This window comes from Catharus ustulatus, chromosome 12 (genome assembly GCF_009819885.2).
Source record: "Catharus ustulatus isolate bCatUst1 chromosome 12, bCatUst1.pri.v2, whole genome shotgun sequence".
Taxonomy (NCBI): domain Eukaryota; kingdom Metazoa; phylum Chordata; class Aves; order Passeriformes; family Turdidae; genus Catharus; species Catharus ustulatus.
This window is the reverse complement of record NC_046232.1, coordinates 21,424,554-21,441,638: the sequence shown is the minus strand read 5'-3', so window position 1 is coordinate 21,441,638 and position 17,085 is coordinate 21,424,554. Positions and strand designations below refer to the sequence as shown.

General features: G+C 63.7%; 2 protein-coding genes across 2 annotated transcripts; both read left to right on the top strand.

Annotated features, from left to right (window-relative positions):
- The first annotated feature begins 172 nt into the window (after positions 1-172).
- AP3S2 (adaptor related protein complex 3 subunit sigma 2) lies at positions 173-5,782 on the top strand. Its single transcript, XM_033070408.1, has 6 exons — positions 173-329; positions 585-676; positions 755-866; positions 1,718-1,789; positions 4,734-4,841; positions 5,106-5,782. The coding sequence occupies exons 1-6, from the start codon at positions 261-263 to the stop codon at positions 5,232-5,234; spliced, it is 582 nt and encodes a 193-aa protein (XP_032926299.1). The 5' UTR covers positions 173-260; the 3' UTR covers positions 5,235-5,782.
- Positions 5,783-8,759: 2,977 nt separating this feature from the next.
- LOC117001809 (alanyl aminopeptidase, membrane) lies at positions 8,760-15,523 on the top strand. The gene is made up of 20 exons (XM_033070401.1): positions 8,760-10,536; positions 10,783-10,928; positions 11,005-11,141; positions 11,224-11,353; positions 11,461-11,615; positions 11,688-11,801; positions 11,917-12,060; positions 12,135-12,200; positions 12,343-12,408; positions 12,561-12,733; positions 12,815-12,894; positions 13,044-13,174; positions 13,261-13,316; positions 13,432-13,579; positions 13,689-13,783; positions 13,918-14,025; positions 14,114-14,281; positions 14,389-14,529; positions 14,639-14,720; positions 15,203-15,523. The coding sequence occupies exons 1-20, from the start codon at positions 9,305-9,307 to the stop codon at positions 15,353-15,355; spliced, it is 3,525 nt and encodes a 1,174-aa protein (XP_032926292.1). The 5' UTR covers positions 8,760-9,304; the 3' UTR covers positions 15,356-15,523.
- The last annotated feature ends 1,562 nt before the right edge of the window (positions 15,524-17,085 follow it).

The window sequence follows — 17,085 nt, the reverse complement described above, 5'->3', positions numbered from 1 at the left end:
GGCCCGGTGTCCCGGTGGTCCCGGTGGTCCCGGTGTCCCAGTGTCCCGGCGCGGACAGCAACTACACCTGCATCCCGGCCTGGGCCTGCCCGTGTGCCCGCCGGCAGCCGCGCAGGGTCGTTCCCGGCCGCTCCGCAGGGTCACCCCGGCTCAGCCCACCGGAGCCCGGTGCGCTTCCGGGGCGGCCGAGGGGCTTCCTGCGGCGGGTCTGCGGCCCGGCGCTGCTGGCAGTGCTGCTCCCGGCCCAAGGCGCCGCCGGGATGATCAACGCCATCCTCGTGTTCAACAACCACGGCAAACCGCGGCTCGTCCGCTTCTACCAGCACCTGGTGCGCCACCGGAACCGGCACCGGCACCGGCACCGGCACCGCCGGGCTGCGGCGGACAGTGCCTGAGCCGTGGGACCGGGGGCAGCGGGGCTCGGTGGGCTGGGGGTGTCCGGGGGCTGGGGCGGTGTCCCGGTCGCGTCCTTCAGGTGCCCCGGGTGGCACCGGGGACAGCGGGGACAGCGGGGACAGCGGGGCCGCGGTGGCACGGGTGGGTCGTGCATCCGTCGGTGCCCACCCAGCGTGTGCTCCCGGCAGGCAGAAGAGGTGCAGCAGCAGATCATCCGTGACACCTTCCACCTGGTGCTGAAGCGCGATGACCACATCTGCAACTTCCTCGAGTGCGGCAGGTACGGCCGTGCGGGGCTGGCTGTCCCCGTGTCCCCGTGTCCCCAGTCCCCAGCCCTGAGCCCTCCGTGTCCCCACAGCCTGTTCGGCGGCTCGGACTACAAGCTGATCTACCGGCACTACGCCACGCTGTACTTCGTGTTCTGCGTGGACTCCTCGGAGAGCGAGCTGGGCATCCTGGACCTCATCCAGGTGTGTCCCTGCAGGGCACAGCCCTGCCCAGGCACCACTCGGGTGTTCCGTGCCCGTGGCAGCTCTGTGCCAGCCCTCGGGTGTGGTGGGAGGGAGTACCTGAGCTTCTGGCAATCTGAAAGAAAATATATTTTAAAAATAGAAACACAGAATTACTTAATGGGGGAAAAACCCTTGTGAGCATCAAGTGCAACCATTAATCCTGTGATCCTGCAGTCCCAGGCTGGAAGGGCTCTCAGGGATTGTCTGATCCAGCCTTTCGTGGCAAAGCACGGCCTAGACAATGCCCAACACCCTGGCATGTGAAAAATATCCAGTGTTGGGAAATTCCTCACTTCCTCCTGGAGATTATTCAATGGCCATTTCTTTGGAAAATAATTTCCCTCTTGTTGAAGTGTTCCCATCACTCCATGTGTACTCATCACTGCGTGTCTTTCCATGTGACTCCTTGTATGAGGGGAGGGAGTTTCCAGCTTTGCAGCCACCCTTTAAACACCAGGGTATGGGAAGAAGGTCTCCCTGAGCCTCCTTTTCTCCAGGCTGAGCCCCTCAGCTCCCTCAGCCCCTTGCCCAGCTCCGTTCCCTTCCCTGGACACGCTCCAGCCCCCCCAGGGCTCTCCTGTTGGGGGGAGCCCCGAGCTGCCCCAGCCCTGGAGGTGCCCCAGCAGTGCCCTGGGGCTGACACAAGCCAGGTGCCATCGGCCTCTTGCCCACCTGGACACACCTGAGCTCGTGTTCAGCCACTCACCAGCACCCCCAGGTCCTTGTCCAGCTGTCCAGTCCCTCTGTGCCATGCCTGGAGTGTTCCATGGGCTGGTGTGACCATCTTGCCTGGTCTCTGTCTGCCCCAGGTGTTTGTGGAGACGCTGGACAAGTGCTTTGAGAATGTCTGTGAACTGGACCTCATCTTCCACATGGACAAGGTGGGTGGTGGCCTCGGGGCTGCTCTGAGCCTGCATTTCATGGCTGGGGCTGGCCTGGAGAGTGTGAGGATGGCTGGGCTCACTTTGGGAGGGACTGAGATCCTGTAAGGGAAGCTTTCAGCCCGTGCTCTGCAAAAACCACTCACATTCACATCAAAATTCACATTAAAATTCACCCACATTCACCTCAAAATTATCCCAAAAATGATCTCCCGACTAGAGACCCGAGGGCTGAGCCCAGGGGAGCTGATCCCAGCCCTGGGGCTGCCCCAGTGACTCGTCTGTGCTCCACAGCCAGCGCTGGTGGAGCTGGGCAGACCGAGACACCTCGTGGGAGTTATCATTTTACTCCAGCTGCAGGGAAAAAACGGGGAAGGAACAATGGGAGTGTTTGGAATTCAGAGTGCTGGGTAAACTCTGGCTTGGGCCACAGCCTGTAATGCTTCCTCTGGAGCTGGACGGAGATCCTGGGCGGAAACCGTCCCCTTTGATCATGTCCTGGGCTGCAAGGCTGCAGATAACTGGGAAGAGATAGCCAGGAATAGGCTTGGAGCAGGGAGAGGCTGGGCTGGGGGGGCTGGGCTTGCATTGCTGTTGAGCAAGATTTTCTTGCTTTGCTGAAGATAAAAACATATCAACAAAAAAGAGCACGGGACAAAGAAAATGTGTAAAACACTCGATTTGTGTTGGTGATTCCAGCTGGGAACTGGCAGGAAGGGGAGTGAGCAGGTCTGGTCTGTGTTACCAGCTGCTGAGGTTGGGCTTTCATTTCACCGTTTGCCCTACTGTAAACTTTCCAAAATGCCATAACATGATTATCTTGTCAGCAAAAGTGTTTATCAAAGTAGGAAGGAAGGCCAAGCAGCTGTGGGAGGTGTTGGCAGCTGCCCAGGTCACCTCTGCCCACAGCTGGGGGAGGACATGCTCCTGAGTCCTGACTGTGGCATGTGCAGGACTCAGCAGCTTTCCACAGCCTTGCTCTCAGCTTTCCACGAGCTTTGCAAGTGAAACACTCACAGAGTCTCACAGCCAGCCCGCAGCCCTGGGGCCGGGCAGTTCACACCTGTGCCAGCAGCAGTGGGGTCACCCTTCCTCTGACCTCCCCTCCTGGAAGAACATTCCAGCAGACAGGAATCGGGGGTTTCTGATAGTGGTGATCCCAGCTCCACTATCAGTCACTGCAGGCTCTCCCAGCCCTGTTTACTTCCCATCCAGCGCTCCCACTGCTCCCAGCTTGGACTGGAGTTGTTATCAGTTATTGTTATCATTGCCATTATCAGCTGCTCCTCCGGTCTCTTTCTATATTGGGCCCGTGTTTATTTCTCAGATGTGCTCCTGTTCCTGCGCTCCCAGGAGCTGGCTGCGGAGGGTTTGGGGTGCTGGGAATGTGGTGGTGTGTCCTGCTGGCCCTGGCTGCCCCCTGGGATGCCCAGGCAGGGCCATGGACAGGGCTGTGAGTGTCTCCCTGGGCAGGGCTGCAGGTGCAGCTTCAGCTGCATTCTGCAGTTGTTTTATTTTTTTTTGTTTTTTTTTTTGCCTTAAGTTCCACCTTGCACCAGCTGCAGCACAAGGACTGTGGGACCAGAGCTGTGGTGGGTCTGGGGTCCTGCTCCTGCCAGGGAGTGACAGAGGGGACGTTGATCAGGCTCCAGTGACAGCAGTGCTTGCAGCTGTTGGCTTTGTGAGCCCCAGCCTCCGAGCTGCAGGGATCCCCTGTCACAGGGACAGGCTGGGGGGCTCTGCCCAGCTCTCACTCGTGCTCTCCACCTTGGAGGGGAGTGTGAGCTGCGCTCAGCAGCTGTGGGGTCCCAGAGGGGACGTGGATTTCTCAGGAAGTGCTGTGCTTGGGCTTGGAAAACAAAAACTTGCTCAGGATTTCTGCCCTGTTGGTTTGGAGCCAGCTTGGGCTGAAGCCAGATCTTGAAGGAATGTTTCCTGATGCTCCCATATCCTTTTTGGCTGTGGGAGCCACTTGCTCCAGCTGCTTCAGCATGCACTGGGACTGGGCTGGGGGGGTCACGCTGTGCCCTGCTGACCCCACACACCTTCTGCTGCTCCTATGGGGAGCCCTGGGATCTCCTCACAGAGCTGGTTTGCCCTCAGAGCAGGTTCTATCTTGTTACTCTCCCTGGTATTGTCCTGGAGGTGTTTGTCACAAGGTGGTAACAAGTGCAGCCCGGCTCTGAAACCATAAAACAATCTCATAACCCAACAGTGCTCCTGTATGCTTTCACGGAAACTGGCACCCATAAATTGATTATCTGTGCTTGGGGAATTGCTTGGGAGCTGCTGACTGTGCAGGGAGTGCTGAACTGACGAGCTGCAGGAGCTCAGGGTGGTTGTGGCCACCAGCACAGACTGGCTGTTGCCTTGGGGCAGGTTGCAATTTCTGGGGTTGCAAGTCAGCAATGTTCTTTTCCGTGCTCTGGCTGTGTGATTGCACTGCCCCTGCCTGGCTGTTCGTCCTTGGAGTGGAGGGATCCCAGGAAAGGAGCAGACTGCCTTGGCAGTTCTGTGCTTTTTCTGTGCCGGTGTCACCGTCCCGACCTTCCTGAGGGACAGTGGCAGGCCAGGGCTGGCCTGGCTTTCTGAGAAGGAGCTTCTGGGGACAAGTGTCGTGCCCAGTGAGGACCCTGCTGCCTGCTGGGGTCACCTCTAGGACACATTCCTGCTGTAACCTGGCTCCTGGCCCGGGGAGGGAGCAGCCAGGAGTGGAGGTGGCACAGCAGGCTGTGCCATGGGGTGAGTGGCATGTGGCTGCTCCAGTGGGTGGGTGGTGTCATCTCGAGTGGGGATGCAGGTGGTGAGCGGAGCTTTGGGGCTCCCCTTGGCCACCCTTTCACGCTGCAGGCTGTGGAGGGATCGGGGTAGATTTGTGTGCCTTGGGGAGGTGCTGACAGGACCAGGCCCTCAGCCTTCTGTTCCCTCCCTCCCTCCCTGGCAGGTCCACCACATCCTGCAGGAGATGGTGATCGGCGGGATGGTGCTGGAGACCAACATGAACGAGATTGTGGCACAGGTGGAGGCCCAGGGCAAGCTGGAGAAGGCAGAGGTGAGCAGTGGCACTGTGGCTCTGCCCTGCAGGAGCTGACAGAGCCTGGGCACTGGGGACAGGGGTGTGCAGGGTATTCCCAGAGCCCTCCTGAGCCCTGGGGATGGGGCTGGGCACAGGGGTGCTGCTCAGGAGTGCAGGGAGCTGCCGGAGTGTGGAAGGGATTCTTCTGCCAGGTTAATGACCCCAGGCCATCAAAGGCTGACAGGAGATGTGGCTGTGGAGGGGCTGTGGGTGGGGTGGTCACGGTCCCTCTGTCCCCAGGGAGGCCTCTCAGCTGCTCCTTCCCGCGCTGTGTCGGCCGTGAAGAACATCAACCTGCCCGAGATCCCCCGCAACATCAACATCGGGGACATCAACATCAAAGTGCCCAACCTGTCACAGTTCATGTGAGCAGCCCGGGCTGGGGAGCTGCCAGCTGAGCACAGCTGGGGTCCCTGGCTCCTCCTGGGCCCTGCCCATGTGGCACACGGGAGCTGATGGTGGCCGAGGGCAGGGAGAGTGGCAGGGCTCAGAGAACGGGCTGGGGGGTCCCTCCCGCTGGACCTGGGCTCAGTTCTGCTCTCTGCTCCCCCAACAAGGAGGGTGCCCTTCCTTCCCCCTGTCCCTGGGGATGTGCAGCCTCTCCTCCCTGTGGGGAAGAGCTGGCTTCTGCCTTTCCTGGGATTCTTGGGATTCCCAGTGGTGAAGGTGTGCCTGTAGTGCTGGCTCTGTCATCCTCCCAGCCATGGCTGTCCCCTGCCCTGGCCCTGCTGCCTGTGCTGGGCCCCAGCTGGGAGGGGGTCACTCATGGGCTCTGGGGACCCTGTGGGGACATGCTGGAGGGGGGATGTGGCAGCAGGAGGGCTGGGAGCTGAGTGACCCGGGGGACGGGCAGGGTCAGGCCAGGCTGGGGCTGCTGGAGTGTGTCCCTGTGTCCCAATAAACTTCCCTTGAACCTGTGTCTGTGTCTGCTGGATGGGGAGGGGGCTGGGGGGTCTGTGCAGCTCTCCTGGGGGGCCTGGGAGCTCTGGGGCTGGGGTCCTCTGAGGCTGGGGAGGAGCAGGGCTCGTCCTGGGGTTCACAGGGACCCTGATGGGCTCTGTCAGCCGTGTGCCCCACGCCCCTGGCTCAGCCGAGGCTCCATCTGGCCACCAGCCCCTGGGGCTGGCCAGGGGCCCTTCCTCTGCTCCCCAGCTGTGCTCCGGGTTCTGCCTCCACTTCCCCTGGCAGGGAAACCGTGACTCTGCCTGGAAGGAATTTTCCCCTCCCTGCAGCTTAACCCTTCCTCAGCTGGCCACTAGCCACATCAGCGCTCCTGGAGGTCAGGAAGCCGGGCAACCTGCTGTATTTGTATTCTCCACTGGCTCTCCTCTTCCGCCTCCTCCTATTCCTCCTCCTATTCCTCCTCCTCCTCCTCCTTCTCCTCTTGTAGGTGCTGGCGAAGGGTGCAGGTGAGCCACCGAGCCTGGGCCGTGTCCTGGGGCTGGGAAGCAGAGTCCAGCAGGACCGAGACGCTCGGAGGGGACGCTCCGGGCTCGCCGCATGGCGAGGGGCTTGGCGAGTTGGTGGCCGGCTGCTCTGTGCCAGGCCGGGGGTCCGGGGGCTGGGCTGCCGTGGGCAGTGCCCGTGTCCGGCCCCACGCCACAGCATCCCCCTGCTGTCCGGCCACTCGTGCTTCCTCTGCGGCTCCCGTGGCGGCTCTGCGGACAGCTCCGGCCCCCGTGCCCCATCCTGGGCTGGCCAGACCTCAGCCCTGCTGAGCCCCGTGCCGTGCCCCGGCCAGCGCAGCCGGGCGAGCCCCCAGCCCGTCATTTCCCCTCCCGAGCCGGTGCCGGTGGCGGTGCGGGAGCCGAGCGCCCGGCGCTGGCCGTGACCCCGCGCTGTGCCCCGAGGGGCAGCCCTGGCTCGGTCCCCAGAGCCGTGCCCAGCCCGGAGCGAGCCGGGGATGCGGCCCGGGCAGGGCTGTGCAGGGCAGGGCTCCCTCCGAGCCGCCTGCAGGTCCGGAGGTGGCGGTGGGGATGGGTCCTGGGGATGGCTCCTGGTCCTGGGCCGCTCCCTGCCCCAGCTGTGCTGTGCTGTGCTGAGCTGAGCTGGGCTGAGCTGTGCTGTGCTGAGCTGTGCTGTGCTGTGCTGAGCTGAGCTGTGCTGAGCTGTGCTGTGCCGTGCTGGGCTGTGCTGAGCTGTGCTGTGCCGTGCTGTGCTGTGCTGTGCTGGGCCGTGCTGGGCTGTGCTGTGCTGAGCTGTGCTGAGCTGTGCTGTGCTGAGCTGTGCTGTGCTGTGCTGAGCTGTGCTGTGCTGTGCTGTGCTGTGCTGTGCTGTGCCGTGCTGTGCTGGGCTGTGCTGTGCTGTGCTGTGCTGAGCTGTGCCGTGCTGTGCTGGGCTGTGCTGAGCTGTGCTGAGCTGTGCTGTGCTGTGCTGTGCTGTGCTGAGCTGTGCTGCGCTGTGCTGTGCAGTGCTGTGCCGTGCTGTGCTGTGCTGTGCTGTGCTGTGCTGTGCTGAGCTGTGCCGTGCTGTGCTGGGCCGTGCTGTGCCGTGCTGTGCTGGGCTGTGCTGTGCTGTGCTGTGCTGTGCTGTGCTGTGCTGGGCTGTGCTGTGCTGGGCTGTGCTGAGCTGTGCTGTGCTGTGCTGAGCTGTGCAGTGCTGTGCAGTGCTGTGCTGTGCTGTGCAGTGCTGTGCTGTGCTGGGCTGTGCTGTGCTGTGCTGTGCTGTGCTGTGCTGTGCAGAGCTGTGCTGTGCTGTGCTGTGCTGTGCTGTGCTGTGCTGTGCTGTGCTGGGCTGTGCTGAGCTGTGCTGTGCTGTGCTGGGCTGTGCTGAGCTGTGCTGAGCTGTGCTGTGCTGGGCTGTGCTGAGCCGTGCTGGGCTGCGCTGTGCTGCGCTGTGCTGTGCTGTGCTGTGCTGTGCTGTGCTGTGGCACCCACGGGGCCGCGTTTTGCTGGGCTAGCCCTGCCCGCCGGAGCGTGTTCCCAAAGCCAGGCCCTCCCCACAGCACCCCTTCCCCTCAGAACCGCTGCGGGGCGGGGGAGCCCGTGCTGTCCCCCCGCCGGCCGGCAGACAGGAGGTTAAAGGGGGCGAGAGCTCCGGGTTCCTGCCCTGGAGCTTTGGAGGAAGCTTTCCTCCCCCTGGAGCTGCGAGCGGGAGCTGGGGCGGGCAGTCGGGCAGGAGGACGGGCAGGAGGACAGGCAGGACAGACAGACAGACACACGTGGGGCGCAGGAAGGGGACCAGGGCGGGAGGGACCCCCTGTCCCCGCTGCTCCTTGCTGTCTTCCCGCTATCCTCTGCTGTCCCCCCGCTATCCCTCACTGTCCCCGACTGTCCCCCGCTGTCCCCCCGCTGCCCCCCACTATCCCCGTCTGTCTCCCGTTGTCCCCGGCTGTCCCCCTGCTATCCCCCACTGTCCCCGGCTGTTCCCCGCTATTCCCCGCTGTCCCCCCGCTGTCCCCCCGCTGTCCCCCGCTGTCCCCCAGTGTCCCCCGTTGTTCCCCGCTGCCCCCCGCTGTCCTCCGCTGTCCCCGGCTGTCCCCCCACTGTTCTCGGCTGTCCCCCGCTGTTCCCTCACTGTCCCCCCGCTGTCCCCCGCTGTCCCCCCGCTGTCTCCCCGCTGTCCCCGGCTGTCCCCGGCGGAGCGCAGGAAGGTGAGGCGGGTGCCGTGCTGCTGCGGAGGGGCTCCGCGGGGTGCGGGGGGGGGTCCAAGCGGGGGAAGGGGCTGGCGGGGGCTGTGGGGCCGGCAGTGGGGTTCACATACAGGGGGGTTATGGATCCCCGTGCAGTGCGGGGCTTGGGGGGGTGCGTGACGGTGTGGAGGGCTCCGGGGGGGTGTCGGGCTGTGGGGTGTCCCCACGGGGTGACGCCCAACATCTGTGCCGCGTGTGGGACGTGGGAGATGCGTGTGCTGCGGGCTGGGCTCCAGAGGGGTGTGCGGGCGGGGACGGAACCCTGCAGGCGCTGGGGGACTCAGGGTGTGGGTGCTGTGTCTCACCCCAGTGCTGCTCCCCGTTAAATCCGTCCAGGACAGCCCGAGGGGCTGTGGGGAGGGCTGGCACGGGATGGGGTGTGCAGAGTGCCTGGCACCCTCCCAGCCATCTGCGGCGTGTCGGGGACTGTCCCCAAAGCCCTTAGCCAGAGCCAGGGTGGGGATGGGAGTAAGAGCCAGCAGTGACCTCTGGACCCGGGAGATGGCTGTGCCTACCAGGGAATGCCAGGGACACCAGCAGAGTGGCTTGTGCCAGGCACGGTGGCCCCGGCGGGTGCAGCTGGGTGTCAGGGACAGGGCAGGGTGCCCTCAGGACGCTATTTATCCCGGCTTGCCCTTTGCCTCCGTTGTGGCTCCTGGTAGATCCTGCCCCTATCTCCCTTCGGAGACAATGATTAGATCTTGGGAACAGGGCTTCCTATTTCTGCCCCGTGTGTGACAGGGTGTGTCATCCCCCCACCGTACCCTGGGTGGGGACCTCGCGTGTGCCCACGGGGGCTGGGTTCACAATGGTGGAGTTTGACCCCCGTGCCTCCACGTTTGTGACCCTGGACTTTGAGAGGGCTGTGTGCAGGGGAAGCTCGTCCCGGCTGTCACCTGCCACTGCCAGACACCCGTGCACCCCACGCCCGCTGCTTTCCCTGGGTGGGGCAGCCACCCAGCTGTGCCCCTCGCAGGCAGGGGTGGCATGGACCCTCTGGCAGCGGCTCAGTCACTCGAGGGTAAATGGGGTGACACTGACTCTGCCTCTGGGCTTGGCTGATGGGGACACACGCTGGGCCCTGCAGTGTGGTGGGGGACGTGGCTGCTGGCTGCGACCACCCGCTCTGTCCCTCCTTTTGCAGGGCCAGGCCAGCGCTGGGGAAGGACGCCGGGGTCCAGGCCCAGAGCCCGCACACGCTCCCCGATGGTGCGAGCCCCCACGGCCAGCTCTGCCCCTGCAGCAGCGGCGCTGGGCGTTGGTGCTGCTGCCAGCCTGGGGGGCGGGCGGGTGGAAAGCTCATCCCAGGATCTGTCGCCACCCTGAGCCCTATGGCCATTTAATCCTTCACCCATTAACTTGGACTAATAAACCTCGTGGGAGTGAGAGGCTAAAAGCCGTGCTTGCACCGGCACCGTGTCTGCCAGTGCCACTCCTGCTGCCCGCCATGGCAGCCGGCTTCTTCATCAGCAAGACCGTGGCCATCGTGGCCATCGTGCTGGGCGTGGGGGCTGTGGCCACCATCATTGCACTCTCGGTGGTGTATGCCCAGGAAAAGAACAAGACGACATCAGATGTGGGCACCACGGCTGGCCCAGGCACCACCACCACCGCCTCCACCCCTGCCCCCAACAATCCCTGGAACAGATGGAGGTTACCAGCCACGCTGAAGCCGGAGAGCTACGAGGTGACCCTGCAGCCCTTCCTGACACCCGATGCCAACAACATGTACATCTTCAAGGGCAACAGCAGCGTGGTGTTCGTGTGCGAGCAAGCCACCGACCTCATCCTCATCCACAGCAACAAGCTGAACTACAGCATGCAGGGCTCCTTCCATGCCACGCTGCAGGCTGAGGGTGGTGGCAGCGCCCCTGCCATCTCCCGCACCTGGCTGGAGACTTCCACCCAGTACCTGGTGGTGCAGCTGAGCGCTCCCCTGCAGCAGGGCCAGCGGTACCGCCTGTTCAGCAGCTTCACCGGGGAGCTGGCCGATGACCTGGCTGGCTTCTATCGCAGTGAATACACGGAGTCCGGCATCCAGTAGGTGGAGGGCAGGGGATGGGGTGGAAGCCACTGGGCTGGCCCCGTGCGGTGGTGGGAAGGGGAGTGGGGGACACGGGGCTGGCTTTGGGGCTCCTCTCCCACCAGGACCGTGGCATGGGTGTGTAGAGCTTCTGTGCCCCCCTTGCGTCCTCATGCTGCCCCAGTGGGGATGGGAGAGAGGGGACTGGGGGGTGCAGCCTCCACAGGGACCCTGGCACTGACACTGATGGGGCTGGCTCGCAGGCACGTGGTGGCCACCACGCAGATGCAGGCGGCTGACGCACGCAAAGCCTTCCCCTGCTTTGACGAGCCGGCCATGAAAGCCACCTTCAAGGTGACCATGATCCATCCCTCCGAATATAAGGCCATTTCCAACATGCCTGCCAATGGTGAGTAGGGCGAGGGGACCCCATTGGGGGGCTGGGGGCCTGGCAGGGCTGTGGGGTGATCCTCTGATCTCCACAGCAACCAGGCAGGTGGATATTGATGGACAGAGCTGGAATGTCACTGAGTTTGACACCACCCCCCGGATGTCCACGTACCTTCTGGCCTTCATTGTCAGCAACTTCTCCTATGTGGAGGATAACTCCTCGAATAAACAGGTAGGATGGGCTGGGTGCAGCCCCTGCCCACCTGGGTGGCTGAGCCTGGGCCACTGATGAGTCCTGCATTCCTCCTCTCCAGATCCGCATCTGGGGCCGTCCCAAAGCCATCGATGACGAGGGCCAGGGCGAGTACGCACTCAGTGTCACTGGTCGCATCCTTACCTTCTTTGAGGGCCATTACAACACGACGTACCCGCTCCCCAAGTCTGGTGGGTGCTGCGGGTGCCCGGGGCGCTGGGTTGAGGTGCCCACTGCAGCGGGGAGGACGGTCCAGCATGCGGTCAGCGGGGCTGATGGGATTCCCCTCCACCCCCAGACCAGGTTGGCCTCCCTGATTTCAACGCGGGCGCGATGGAGAACTGGGGGCTGGTGACCTACCGGGAGAACTCCCTGCTCTTCCATCCCGAGTACTCCTCCATTGCAAACAAGGAGCGGGTGGTGACCGTCATCGCCCACGAGCTGGCACACCAGGTACCTGCTGCACCCCTCAGCCCTTCCCCTGGCTGATGGCTGGCGGCTGAGGGAGTGCTGTGCCCTCTGCAGTGGTTTGGGAACTTGGTGACGCTGCGCTGGTGGAACGACCTGTGGCTGAACGAGGGCTTCGCCTCGTACGTGGAGTACCTGGGTGCTGACTCTGCTGAGCAGAGCTGGAACATTGTGAGTGCCAGGGACGATGGGCGTGGAGGCAGGCAGGGGAGCAGGCACGGCGGGAGCTGCCCCGGTGCCAGGCGGTGCACGCAGGGCTGAGGCAGGTGCTGGTGCCCCTCTGCAGAAAGACCTGATGGTGCTGAATGAGGTGCACGATGTGATGGCAACAGACGCCCTGGCCAGCTCCCACCCGCTCTCCTTCCGTGAGGAGGAGATCAACACCCCAGCGCAGATCAGTGAAGTCTTTGACAGCATCGCCTACAGCAAGGTGTGCACGGTGGTCCCTGGGGTGGGGATGGACTCTGGGGTGTCCCTGCCTTCTCTCACCTGCTGTCCCTGCAGGGAGCGTCGGTGCTGCGGATGCTCTCGACCTTCCTCACCGAGGAGATCTTCAAGCAGGGGCTACAGGTGAAGTGCTGCTGGAACTGGAGGGCAGCAAATCCAGTGCAGGGTGGGCATCCCGTGGTAGAGACCTTCCCAGGTGCTCTAGGGGTGTCCCACACCCTAGACTTGCCCTTGCTCACCTGTGTCTCCTGGTGCTCTCCCACAGTCCTACCTCCACACCTTCTCCTACAACAACACCGTCTACACTGACCTCTGGGTCCACCTGCAAGAGGTAGGAGGGGCCTGGTGCTCCTGCAGTGTCCCCAGCCCTGGCTCTGGGGGGCTGCCTGTGACGGGGTCCCACATGCTGGCTGAGGGTTGCAGTGCTGGCCAAGCCCCACGCTGCCCGGCCCCTGGTGACCAGTGGTGCTGCCATCCCCACAGGCGGTGCAGAAAAACAACGTTCAACTGCCTGGCACTATCAGCAGCATCATGGATCGCTGGACGCTGCAGATGGGCTTCCCTGTGGTCACTGTTAACACCGCCGACGGCACCATCAGCCAGAAGCACTTTCTGCTGGACCCCAACTCTACTGTGGACAGACCCTCTGACTTCAAGTGAGTGTGGCAGGGGCTGGCTGGGAACTGAGGGGTCAGGGGATGAGGGCCAGTCCCACCATCTGTCTGTCCACGGCACAGCTACACCTGGATCGTCCCCATCACCTGGATGACAGGCAATAACCAAGGGAATGAAACCTACTGGCTGACCAAAGTCTCAGGTATGGTGTGTTCTGGCCGTGAGTGGGGGTCTTGCTGCCATCTCCCACTGCTCAGGGTTCCCAGGGAGGTAGTGCTGGTGGGGGCTGAGCCTGGCCCTCCCTGGCCAGAGGGAGTGCAGCTCTGGCAGAGCCTCCTGTCCCCTTCCCAGACACCAACAGCAACTTCACGCTCAGCACCACCTGGCTCCTGCTGAACATCAATGTCACTGGGTACTTCCGTGTCAACTACAACCAGGAGAACTGGGATCGGCTCCTCAGCCAGCTTAACGCTGGCCATACGGTACACGGGGCACTCAGGGCTGTGCTGTGGGACCCTTCACGCCACCTCGCTCAGGCTGCCCTGAGACATGGACTCTGCTCTCTCAGGTCATCCCTGTGATCAACCGTGCCCAGATCATCGACGACGCCTTTAACCTGGCCAGGTGAGCCTTGCCAGGTGGTCTGGGTGCCACCAGGGTGAGGGGCTGGATGGGGTGGTGCCCTGGGGTGGGCAGTGCCATGGGGCTGGCGAGGTGACGCTGCCCTCACCCCTGACAGGGCCAAGTACGTCGATGTGACCTTGGCTCTGAACACGACGCTGTTCCTGAGCCAAGAGACGGAATACATGCCCTGGCAGGCAGCGCTCACGAACCTGAAGTACTTCCAGCGGATGTTTGACCGCAGCGAGGTGTTTGGGGACATGTCGGTGAGTGCTGCCACCCCTCCGTGCTGCGGGTGAGGGGCCAGGACTGCCCCCACAGTGGTGTGGGGGCTGCTGCCAGTGTCACTGGGCCCTGACTCCCTCTTGCCCTCAGAAATACATCAAGAAACAGGTGACCCCACTCTTCAGGCACTACCAGAACATCACTGGTAACTGGCAAAATACCTCCAGTGGTGACCTGATGACGCAGTGAGTACCGTGGCCCTGGGGCTGGGCTGGATCCCCTGACTGTGCTGGGCAGAGGGCACAGCCCTGCCTCCAGCCAGCACTGACCACTGGGTGCCCTGTGCTGGACCCCAGCCCTCATGGCCTCTCTCCCCCAGGTACGTCGAGGCAAATGCTGTCAGCACCGCCTGCTCCTACGGTGTCTCCGAATGCCAGAACTTGGCCATGAATTACTTCAATGAGTGGAATACGACCAACAACAACCCGTGAGTCCTTGGAAACCCCAGTGCTGTGTGTGTGCTCGGGCTGGACATGGAGAGGGGCTCCTGGCACTGATGGCTCTTACCCCAACAGAGTCCCCCCGATCCTGCGCTCAGCCATCTACTGCAGCATGGTGGCCACGGGTGGGGAGGAAGTCTGGGATTTCCTCTGGCAGAAGTTCCAGGAGGCCCCTGTGGTGTCCGAGGCTGACAAGCTCCGCTCAGCCCTCGCCTGCAGCCGCGAGCCCTGGATCCTCAACCGGTGCGTGTGGGGTCTGGCTGGCGCTGCGGTGTGTCCCCAGCAGCCCATCGCCCACATGGTGTCTGCTGCCCCTGCCAGCCCCTCACCCCTTCATCGTGCCCCTCCAGGTACCTGCAGTACACCCTCGACCCTACAAAGATCCGCAGGCAGGATGCCACCTCCACGATCAACAGCGTTGCCAGCAACGTTGTGGGGCAGCCGCTGGTCTGGGACTTCATCCGTGGCAACTGGAGGACGCTTTTCAGCCAGTGAGTACTGCAGGGTCTGGGGCACCCCGTCTGCCTGTGCCCCTTGGGGGTGGCACTGTCCCTTCCCCTGTCCCCTCCCCACTGGCTCAGCACACTTCTGCTCTCACAGGTATGGAGGCGGCTCCTTCTCCTTCTCCAACCTGATCTCAGGTGTGACCCAGCGCTTTTCCTCAGAGTTTGAGCTGCAACAGGTGAGGCTGGACCCTGGCAGGGTCCGAGGGATGAGGGACCCCAGCTTTGGCAGAGCTGCCCTTTGCTAGCAGCCCTTGGGAGGGAGTGTCCTGCCCCTTGTGTGCCCGGGGGTCCGAGGGTGTTCTGTCCCTGTCACTGATGCCTGCTGGGGTGGTGGCAGGGATGCCCAAAGGGCTGTCAGAGTGCTCCTGGGGGCTGATGAGATGGTGTTGGGGACTGTCAGGAGGAGGTTGGGTGGTGTTGGGGGCTGCTGGAGGGGTGCTGGGGACTCACAGAGGCTACTGGGGTGCTCCTGGGGGCTGTTTGTGTCCTGCCAGGGAGCAGCTGAGAGATGCTGGGGCGGTGCTGGAGGGCTCACAGGGGTAGTCAGGGGCTGTTGGGGTGTTCCTGGGTGGTGTTGAGTGGTGCTGGGAGCTGCTGGGATGTGCCAGGGGTTGCTGGGCCCACCGCTGCCTGCTCCAGCCCCATCTCTGCCCGGCAGCTGGAGCAGTTCAAGAAAGACAACGAGGACATCGGGTTTGGGTCTGGGACGCGGGCGCTGGAGCAGGCGCTGGAGCGGACCCGTGCTAACATCAACTGGGTGAAGGAGAACCAGGCGGCCGTGATGCAATGGTTTAAGGAGCACAGCTCATAACAGGAGCCTGCACTTCCCCGGCCACAGGACGGAGCCTGGCCTCTCCCGGCCCCCCTCACTCCGTCCCCGCAGCCCCCAGGCCCCTGCAGGCCCCAGTCCCGCACTGGCGCCTGGACCGTGGCCACTGGGAGCACGGGGGGCTTGGGAGGGGCGAGCTCGGCCTGCTGCGCTCTGGGGGTGTAAATAAAACTTAGGGTGTAAATAAAAACGCACCTGGTTCCCAGCAGCACGCTGGGTGCTGGGGCCGTGCTGTGGGCACTGCGACAGGCCGGGTGGGGAGCGCCGGGCCCGGCAGGCCCGGGGCAGGCCCGGGGCTCCGAGCCCCAGGGCTCTTAGGAGCCTCGTGCTAAGTGGCTCCGGGGGCTGCGCTGACGCCAGCCCCAGCCCCCGTGTCTGACAGCTGCGTGTGAGCTCTCCTACTGGGCCCTGCTCGGGGGATCGGCACCGGGACCCCTCTGCAGGCCCTGCTCTGGGCAGGTGCTGCAGGCCCGGGCAGGGCCGTGGGGTGGCTGTGACAGAGGGACTGTCCCTCATGGGCTACCCCGGGCTGTCCTTGGGCACAGAGAAGGGACAGGACACCCGGTGTCCCTCATGGGCTACCCCGGGCTGTCCTTGGGCACAGAGAAGGGACGGGACCCCCAGTGTCCCTCGTGGGCTACCCTGGGCTGTCCTTGGGCACAGAGAAGGGACGGGACCCCCAGTGTCCCTCGTGGGCTACCCTGGGCTGTCCTTGGGCACAGAGAAGGGACGGGACCCCCAGTGTCCCTCATGGGCTACCCCGGGCTGTCCTTGGGCACAGAGAAGGGACGGGACTCCCAGTGTCCCTCATGGGCTACCCCGGGATATCCTTGGGCACGGAGAAGGGACAGGACCCCCAGTGTCCCTCATGGGCTACCCCGGGCTGTCCTTGGGCACGGAGAAGGGACAGGACCCCCAGTGTCCCTCATGGGCTACCCTGGGCTGTCCTTGGGCACAGAGAAGGGACGGGACCCCCAGTGTCCCTCATGGGCTACCCCGGGCTGTCCTTGGGCACGGAGAAGGGACGGGACACCCGGTGTCCCTCGTGGGCTACCCTGGCCAAGGAGGGACAGAGCTGTCCTTGGGCACGGAGAAGGGATGGGACCCCCAGTGTCCCTCATGGGCTATCCCGGGCTGTCCTTGGGCACAGAGAAGGGACGGGACTCCCAGTGTCCCTCATGGGCTACCCCGGGATATCCTTGGGCACGGAGAAGGGACAGGACCCCCAGTGTCCCTCATGGGCTACCCCGGGCTGTCCTTGGGCACGGAGAAGGGACAGGACCCCCAGTGTCCCTCATGGGCTACCCCGGGCTGTCCTTGGGCACGGAGAAGGGACGGGACACCCAGTGTCCCTCATGGGCTACCCTGGGCTGTCGTTGGGCACGGAGAAGGGATGGGACCCCCAGTGTCCCCCATGGGCTACCCCGAGCTGTCCTTGGGTACAGAGAAGGGACAGGACACCCAGTGTCCTTTATGGGCTACCCTGGCCAAGGAGGGACAGAGCTGTCCTTGGGCACGGAGAAGGGACAGGACCCCCAGTGTCCCTCATGGGCTACCCCGGGCTGTCCTTGGGCACAGAGAAGGGACGGGACCCCCAGTGTCCCTCATGGCCTACCCCGGGCTGTCCTTGGGCACAGAGAAGGGACGGGACCCCCAGTGTCCCCCATGGGCTACCCCGGGCTGTCCTTGGGCACAGAGAAGGGACGGGACCC

Excerpts from the sequence above, each read along its gene's own strand:
- AP3S2 (XM_033070408.1), top strand. The coding sequence starts at position 261 with ATGATCAACGCCATCCTCGTGTTCAACAACCACGGCAAACCGCGGCTC. Across the intron at positions 330-584 it reads TCCGCTTCTACCAGCACCTG|GCAGAAGAGGTGCAGCAGCA; the intron begins GTGCGCCACCGG and ends TGCTCCCGGCAG. Across the intron at positions 677-754 it reads AACTTCCTCGAGTGCGGCAG|CCTGTTCGGCGGCTCGGACT; the intron begins GTACGGCCGTGC and ends GTGTCCCCACAG.
- LOC117001809 (XM_033070401.1), top strand. The coding sequence starts at position 9,305 with ATGGTGGAGTTTGACCCCCGTGCCTCCACGTTTGTGACCCTGGACTTT. Across the intron at positions 10,929-11,004 it reads TTCCAACATGCCTGCCAATG|CAACCAGGCAGGTGGATATT; the intron begins GTGAGTAGGGCG and ends TGATCTCCACAG. Across the intron at positions 11,616-11,687 it reads CCCACGAGCTGGCACACCAG|TGGTTTGGGAACTTGGTGAC; the intron begins GTACCTGCTGCA and ends TGCCCTCTGCAG.